The following is a 9018-nucleotide window of genomic DNA, read 5'->3' as shown; positions in this document are numbered from 1 at the left end:
AATTTAACCTCTGAAACATTGAAGTCCATATGCAATAATTTAATGCCTGCAACGTAGACATACCTTTAATCTAACAAGTAACAAACAGTAGAGGGACTGGAATATATACTCTGCTTACTAGCCAGTACTAAGGTTGGTGTTATTGTGTCTTCAGTGCTACTAGAAATGTTAGGAAAATTAAGGTAGCATATGTCAGAATGTGCTTTATTCAGTTCTTCCCTTTGCTCTGAAAACACCTGAAGAATGGTTTCCAAAGGAGGTGAAAGAACACCATCACACAGGACAAGGTAAACCAGGCTGGTCTACCACCCAGAAATGCAAAAACCTGGTTCCTTGTGTGGGGATTAACTAAAGGCCCATCAGATCTGTTTAATCCCTAATATTTATCATTTTCCAGCGCTACTTCTTTACCTTCAAATTCTTCTCCATTGCTAGACAGTGAATTTCTTCCTCCCTGTTTTACTTCCCTTCTGGAGACAAACAAAAGATCATCAGAGTCTGACATCCTCTTGCTGGGATGTCTTTTGACTACTGCTCTCTTCTTCTTTTTCTTTTTTCCCTTATCTTCTTTCACAATACTTCTCTTTGCTTCTTCTCCTCCTTCATCTTCCACAGATGACTGAGGATAGGGCTTTGTAGTCTCTCTGTCCAGGCTAAAAAATCAGACAAGGAAATTCACTAAGCTAAAAGCACACTTATCGTATACTATTTTAAATCCTCTTATACATTACATAGATTTCACTTTTTCCCACATTTCACAGTACTGACAAGAGGACTTATCACACGCTTGACCATTTGACAGGGCTATAAAAGTCTTACAATTCAGTTCCCCTTTTATTTATAAAATAAGTAGAGAATAGCTCTGGCCCCAGTTCTGTCTACCTTGCATGATTCCAAAAAGAATTTGGGCAATAATTGTCTTTTACGGTGAGGGTCCAGAGCACATAGTATTTTACTTTGCATATGGAATTTGTTAGTTACATATGCAGAGTGCTTGTTCTGCCATAATTATTTTTTTCCACCGTGATGGCAGGAAAACACCCCAAACAGATGCTAGCATCTGATACTATAATGACAAGTTATATTAGTACCTCCAAAGATGGCTCCGAGGAGAACTAATAGCAGCCTACCAGTACCTGAAGGGGGCTATAGGAGAGCGAAACACTCTGTACCAGGGAGTGTAGTGAGAGGACAAGGGGTAACAGGTATAAGCTAAAAAAGGGTAGATTTAGACTAGACATTAGGAAGAAATTTTTCACTGTGTCTTAGAAACATCTTGCAATTTAATGCATAGCTTTATATCACAACAAATATATTAAAAGAAAAATAAGGTCTACAACAAATAGAATCTCCATCTCACCTTTCAGCAACCCTCTAACAGCTTCCTGGGGGCTAAGCTTCAAACCATCACATCCCACAAATGTTTCCAAAATGAAAATAGGGCAATAAATTGCCAGATAATAAAATGATAGGACAGACAGTTAATGCTCTTCTGACTGACACGTTTGTGGGTCAATCACTTGGTTGCATGTGTAGAGCAAGCAGTACAGTGTAGTTGAACCCAAAGTGCAACATTTAGGATTCACATAAAATAACTTCTATGTTTTTAGGTTCAAGCATACTTACATCATACAATCCACTATCTGCACCATTCTTATGTACCGACAGGAAACGGCATACTTTTCTTGGCTGATTTTAATAAGCCCACTTCTTACACAGTGTTCCTGCAATAACACAATCAACATTGATCTAATTTAAATCTAAATCTCAGAAACAATGAAGATAAATATGTATCAAAAGTCAACTTAAGGTAACTGTAATCAGCCTCTAAATAATGAAGATAAAAGTTTCAAGTACAAAATACAAAAAACACAGTAAGATTATCATAATGGTTTACAAACAAACATAATGAAACGAATGGAAAACTTTTAGCAGCATGGAGCTTGTGAAAGCCACCAAATGGATTATAGAGGAAAGAACAGAGTATGATTTAAGAATAAATTATCCTATGGAATTTCTTAATTCATGACTATTACATGAGCTCTTCACTGAGGCCTCAAATGTGATTTACTTTGGTTATCTGGAGACAGGGACTGGGACAGGGAGCTCCTGGGACAGGGAGCTCATTAGCCTGGAACATTGTATCTGCCTCATCAGAAATAGAACAATGGCAATACCATTGCCAGATTGGTATCAATTTCTAGGTTTACTTACTTTCCTGTTGTTGAACATCAGAACTGTGTAGAGTTTGTCACCCATTTCCACCTTCTTCGGTGTTGCTATGACAATGGCAGGCACATAATATTCATTTCCCGCCTGTGCCCCAGTTCTGGCGAACACATAGTCTCCAACCTGCACCTCAGGAAAGCATCAGTTTGCAAGAACCATGTAACTTGTGAGTTTTACAAGACACAGAAGGTAAATACTAAGGTATTTTTACATGAATCACCATTCTAACATGTTTCCAGGCTTTAATATGGACCTTGAAAATAAAATAAGAACTTGGTCCTTGCATGTACCGATCACTCACAATTTCCACAGAATCAGGGAAAGAACACAAAGAAAAAAGAAAAAAAAAAGTCAGAGTGCAACTAAATGTACCAGGGCTCAACTAGCAAGTCAAACTGAATGAGGAAATTCTTACAACTCTTCACTCCCTTAGACTTTGCACAAACTTACATGTTTTTAATGACTTTTTAAGCCATTCTTGGGAATTTTAGAGAATTCTGTATGTAACTGACTTATACAAAATGGTTTTAACACAGAAGTCACAATTTTCTATCACATTCTGCAGATCCTCTAGAGTTGGATGTTCCCTTTACAGAACACCAGGAACTACCAGATCAGAATTTGCCTTCATTTCAAACAGAAAAAAAGGCATGTGTCTATTTTTTAAGTGTAACAAAGCAGTTATAAAAATGCTTCTTGTATTCAAAACAGCTGTATCCATTCTGTATCCATCATCTCTCTCATGTGTAAAACAAGAATCACCTGAAAAAAACAACTGTGATTACAAATAGTCAGCTGCTAAATTTTAAATAAAACCAGAAATGGAATAAGATTTTTTATTTCGTTACTGTTATTTGCCTTAATATAAGGTTATCTGCTGGATTTCAAATATGCTGTGAAAAACAAATGGTTATTACCTGCTGTGCATTGTGTATAAAAGGCTCTCCTTGATTTGTAATCTATGTGCTAGGAAACAGTCATTCTGCTGGTAAATAGCTCACCTTTCTTGTATGGGTGAGCAAATATTCATGTTTAATAAATAAAATAATATAGAATTCTAATAAACAAAGGAATAGGATTACAATGAAAACAAGCTCCAAACAAAATGAAAAATAGCATGTTACTACCACCAAAACGTCTTCTTTAAAATAAATAGATGTATTTAAAAGATTTTTAAAAATCTATCCTTTATTTTATGTGTGACCAAATGAACAAAACTAAAAATGCATATTTGCTGTAATAAAAAAATATTATTTTTTCACCTGCAGACATGGGCATGGCATAGCACCTCCCACAGGTATAGTGAACTTCTCAGGTACAATACAGGTCTCCCCATTGTTGAAGTCAACAAGTGCACAGGTAGAACTGATACTCTTTGCCACAGTTCCTAAAAAAACAACAAAATAAAATATTCCAATAATTTTTGTTTTACTCCTTGTGGAATTTTTTTTTTTAATCTTATTGGCTGGCATACATCACTGAGGTCAAATGTCTCTATACTATACATTCTTCATTTTCATTTAGCTAGGGTAAGCTGTGCTAGGCCAATAGAGAAGTTTGTGCCTAAAAAAAAAAATACAGTCTTAGTAACCCTTCTTAATAATGCCATAAAAAATAAAAAGAAGAATAATTTTCAAGCCCAGGTCTGAAATTTGTAAACTGATCAGATGGATGATTCTTGACATAATAAAAATATTACCACAGTTAAAAACATATAGTTAAAAAAAAAAAAAAGTAAAGGTAACACGAAAATAAACATATACACACACAAACAATTTTTTAAATTAAATAACAGAATACAATTTTGCTTATTAATCATTCTGGCTCAAAACTCAACACAAAGGCAGAAGCATTTAGTGGATTATTTCAACACAAGCAAAAGTTTGGCCTTTACCAAACACTCAACAGAAACATTCAAGGGAGACATCAAAGAGAGATAGGTTGATACTCTTGGATACTCAGTGACTTAAAACGTTTCTTTCCTTATTCTTCCTATATAAGTGTATCATCGCTTTCTAGCTTTAGAAAATGTGTGTCTTTTTAAAACTATATATATGTGCACAAACAAGATATATATTCATTTTTCATGAATATGCACATGTATTATTAAATCTGATTAAGGCAGAAGTAGCTAATTATGACCAAAACTAATGTTTTATCAGTATTCAGAAACTCTAAAAAATATTTAAAATGTGGACAAAAAAATATACCTGGATAATAAAATCCCGTGACGTCTGATCTTGCAATCACCTTTTGGCTTTTATGAGTCACAAATACTTGGCCTTTTTGTCTTTTTTTAGACTTTGACTTCACAGTTTCTTCTTCAAGTCTCTGTAATTTGATACAGGTATTTTTCCATAACTAAGCCAGTCAGCCTGAATCTATCCTTTGGAATCAATTACAAATTTAGGCAATGTAATGTTACGACCTCTCCACAGTAAACTGGAATTATTTTAAACATTCAGAAGAGATATAAACAGAGGAAGCTATGTTACAGGATGTACTCATGGATAAGATAATCTAAGAGTTTTCACGATAAAATCCTGTTTTACATATTCATAACAACACCCATATTTTCAAGTGTTCCAGCAGAAATTTACGTTGATGAATTATAGCTCTTGCTGCCATATTCCTAGAAAAAAATTTACAAAGGTGTACAATTCATATTCAAGGATGAGGTAAGGAGAAATCAACTGATTTTGCAGTGCTAGTGAATGTGCTATACACATCCACTTTGTCCGGATAGCTGGGTCTTCACAATAATCTAATTTTAACTAAAAGCACCTCACTGTATGAAATAACTGATTAAAAAAATAAAATACAGAATCAAAAATTAAGAAAAAATCTTAGAGTGTCTGTAAAAAATGTTTCTGTACAAACTATACATTAAAAATTAAAATTTTCATCAGTTTTAAAACATTCCAGCTCAGCAAAATGTTAAACCACATTTACCAGAGCTGCCACTGTCCATCATTCTGCCCTGCTCGTTCGGGTTCTTCATATACTAATTCTCCTCTTGCGGGGCAGCACCCCAGACTACAGCCACAGCCACACAGAGCACCAGAGCTTACCGTTGAATTGCTCAGAAATAAGGCTGACAGACCATGCACTCGATGGTGAGAACTGAAATGGGGCTGGCTGTAGACCAACTCAACTCCTGGTTGAAGTCAGTGTCAGTGACTACAATTAGTAGTAACTGAATGAAGAATGTAGAAAGCACCATGGATCTCACACAACTGAGGCAGGGAGCCATGGGAAATGCAGTATGTGAAAAATAGTCAAAGACTCACAAATCACAAGTGGCTTTAGTACAAATATACAGTCGGGTTTTCCGAGTGTCTGCATACTTGACTTTACAGTCACCATATTCTTTTACCTTAAAGCTTTTATATCTCACATTAACATTTTATGGAGTCTCAGTGTTATCTGCCTTTAAAGTAAATCATGTTCCTGAATACCTTTTTTTCTAGAAGAAAGAATTTCTTCCCATTTAGGGCATCTCTCTTACAGGAAGTTTTGAGATGATCAGGGTATTATGTGTATATGCCAGACTGTGAAAGAACACTTTATGTTTTGCTTTTCTGAGAAAATTAAGAAAACTGATGATATAAATCCATTTTCTTTCTAATATTAAAACGCCTTTAAGCCCAGTATTTCTATAAATACATTTTAATAATCCTCTAGAATAGCAATGTAATTTATATTTACTACAATAATAGCAAATCAATTCTTGAAAGTCTGCTATTTTCTCCATACTGCTTGCAATAATGTTTCTAAATATAAAGTATAAGTATGCAATGTTAAATAAATCATTGACTCCCCATTGATTTTTAAAACATGTATTTATTAGCCTACCTCATAAAAAGCTTGCAAGCATCCATCTCTTACACAGTTCTTTTGAATAAGAAAAACATACAGCTTGAAATCTCAAACTTTTCCACACATCTACACACTGTTCTGAAAATCAACTCACAGACTGAAAACCTATGCTTGCTAGGGTGAGTATGACCTGCTTCCTTGTCTGACAACATTTTTCTTCCTAAAAATATATATTTTCCCTAACAGGCAATAACAATGGAAAAGACGGGAATAACCTTGGCTAAATCATTTGTTCTCATGTTCTCAGTTTCACTATAACTATCACAAACTCTTTTTTCCGATCTCCCATATAAAAATCACAAGCAACCCTAAAAAAAAGTCCTAAAAAATAAGCAAAACACACACACAAAAAGGCAAAGAAATATTTCATCTGGGAAATAGTTGGGTTTTTCTAGTTTATTCTTCACCCCTATAGAATATAAATTATATAAACTCTCCTGTTTTTCAGACTCAGTTTAAACCAGAGGCTCTTCACAACGATTAACTGACTTTGAAGTACAACCTAACAAAGGCTGATTTGAGTGCAAAGACTTAGAGCTCCACAGACACAAAAAGGTATTTGGGTAAACCATTTGCTTAATTCCTCAGGCTCCAAAGGGACAGCTGCTGCTGAATATTTATTATCAACTGATTTGTAATGCTTGACTAATAACTTGGGCAACTTCCAGCACTCTGCGTTAATCCAAATACTAAAGACTGAGCAGGCATCCACAATGAGGATGCCTAGTCTTGTAGAATTCAGGTGGCTCAGAAACATGGTCTAAATTCAAATCTCTCTCCCCTGCCTTCTCACACAGCCTTTAGGTGTTCAGCACAACTGACACAGACACTGTCAGAGAGCTGGGATATTGTTCTCCAGTATTTTTACTACAAAAGAGCCCTGTCTGATTCTCAGGGATTCCCACCCTGTGTAGCTCTGTTTCTGTTGAAGGCAATGCATGAAACCACATGAGATGAAGGAGACTTTGCTTCCCCCTGCCAATACCTGTTGCATTTTTAAATTCCCTCTGAAAAAGATTAGTTTTTGCACTTTCCTACTGTAAGTGAGAATAGATTGGAAGACTATCCACAGATATCCATGTATCTTGGCTCTAACTTTGGCTTTTCACAATCCTGACATCTCCAGAGCCAAGCAACTCCTGCGTTATCCAGGCTGTCAGTGGCAACAAGCCCATTCTGTGTAGACCACAGTCAATTTTTATGAAAGAGCCATTGTCCAATAGGTTACTTCACTGATGACAATGGAAAATCTGACCAAACATTTCTAGGAAGCTGTAACGTTTTGTGTTTTGTTCTATTTGGGATGCTTGTTTTGTCTTGTCTCCCTAAAGAGGCACAAGAACACAGACAGGGGATGCCAAGCTGTTTAGGAAACATATGAATGCAAAAACGTGTCAACAGACAGCGATTAGTGATCCTTAAACAGTGAGGAAAAATGAGGAGTGTCAGAATTAGGACACCAGGAAATAAAAGAAACTGCCAAGGGAGATCCAGAATTTCCATTCTTTACAAAGAATCAAGTCTCAGCTATAAATACTTCATGAGGAATAATTAAATCAATTGTATGTGAAATAAATTTTTCAGAAAGAACAGACTCAATGAGCCACTAGAGGTCCCTTTCCACCGAAATAAACATGTTTTACAAAACATGTTATGCTTATTAACCATTTTAAGTTATTTTTGAGCACATGGTGACCATTCAGCAGGGTCATAAGTCTAAGCCTTGCATGTTCCAGCTCATCCTAAGGGAAACACAGTACTTTTAAAAGTATATTCTTAATGATAAGAGTTAATCCTGAGCAATTAATTCAGCTTTATTTCTCTGCAGAATCTGAAGCTCATTCATATGCAGAAACAAAGATATTTAGTATGAGAGGAAATTTCTCCATTGCTCTCAAAAGGCCAGATTATAACACTGAGGAAATAAATACTTTACATGAAAATGTTACAGCCATTAATGGAATGCACCAAACTGTCTGGGAAGCCGTCATCCTTACAGAATAGTAATGCCATGACCCCAGTAGACCTGAGGTTGTCTAATGAGAAGTGGGTAGGGGACTCTGAACAATTCTTTTTACTAGGTGATATCATGTTGTAAACAGCTTTATAATTCAATGAGAAAAAAAAAAAAAAAACCACAATAAGAAATTATGGTTTACTGTTGTGCCTGACAAGTTCAAAATAAAAAATACAGTATTTTAAGTCAAAGCAGTTACTTATTAGAAAAAAACAAAGTAAATTATACATTCCTCATTTTTAATATCCTTAGATAAAAGCTCAGTGCCACCCTGAAGAGGAAGATTTTTGTTAACCCATGCTTTAATCTGTACAGCAAAAGGAACTGAGTAAACTGAGTAAAATACAGTCTACAATTAGCCCTCCAATTAGGTAATCATCAGCATTCAATTTTTTATATTTTGCCTGATAATAACTAAATGAGTTTGCTCATTTCCCAAACCATTTACTTCTTGCATCACTAGAGATCTTCAGTCATCTCACTGCCCTGTGCAGATGGATGTCTATCTACTTCATCCTCCTCTCATATGGCACTGGCACACCCTACCTTTCACAGATAATGTGCAAACACAGCAGCCTGAACACAACTTCCAGAGGTCAGAGCACAGAAGGAGGATAACCAGACCATTAATTCAGTTGTAGGCTTAAACAGAAAGCTCCCCTAGCAAGAACAACCAAAAAAGATTACTAATTCTTTTAAGAAGTTGTGAAGGTAATTAGGAACTCTGAAAAGATAAAACCAAAGGGGGCTTATTTTGAATTTAGTAAAAAAATTATCAGGTAATTTAAAAGTCTGCTTTGTTGAGTAGAAGTCCAGGATAATTGTGATTTTTCTACCATTTCACGATGACAATTTAAGTTCAGTGCCATATCAGCTATTTCCTTGCTGTAATG

General features: G+C 35.5%; 1 protein-coding gene across 1 annotated transcript in view; it reads right to left on the bottom strand.

Moving 5' to 3' along the window:
- Positions 1-411: 411 nt before the first annotated feature.
- Positions 412-9018, bottom strand: part of VWA3B (von Willebrand factor A domain containing 3B) — a gene marked incomplete at its 3' end in the record, with an annotated part of 60612 nt that continues 52005 nt past the window's right edge. The window contains exons 24-28 of the mRNA XM_010080657.1: positions 4440-4560; positions 3492-3616; positions 2215-2352; positions 1627-1724; positions 412-653 (exon numbers count right to left, since the gene is read on the bottom strand). Of these exons, the coding sequence (XP_010078959.1) occupies positions 412-653; positions 1627-1724; positions 2215-2352; positions 3492-3616; positions 4440-4560 (724 nt within the window). The remainder of the gene's footprint in view (positions 654-1626; positions 1725-2214; positions 2353-3491; positions 3617-4439; positions 4561-9018) is intronic.

The sequence above is a fragment of the Pterocles gutturalis genome, unplaced genomic scaffold, assembly GCF_000699245.1.
Source record: "Pterocles gutturalis isolate BGI_N339 unplaced genomic scaffold, ASM69924v1 scaffold27694, whole genome shotgun sequence".
In the NCBI taxonomy this organism is placed as follows: Eukaryota; Metazoa; Chordata; class Aves; order Pterocliformes; family Pteroclidae; genus Pterocles; species Pterocles gutturalis.
This window is presented reverse-complemented; position numbering and strand designations above follow the sequence as displayed.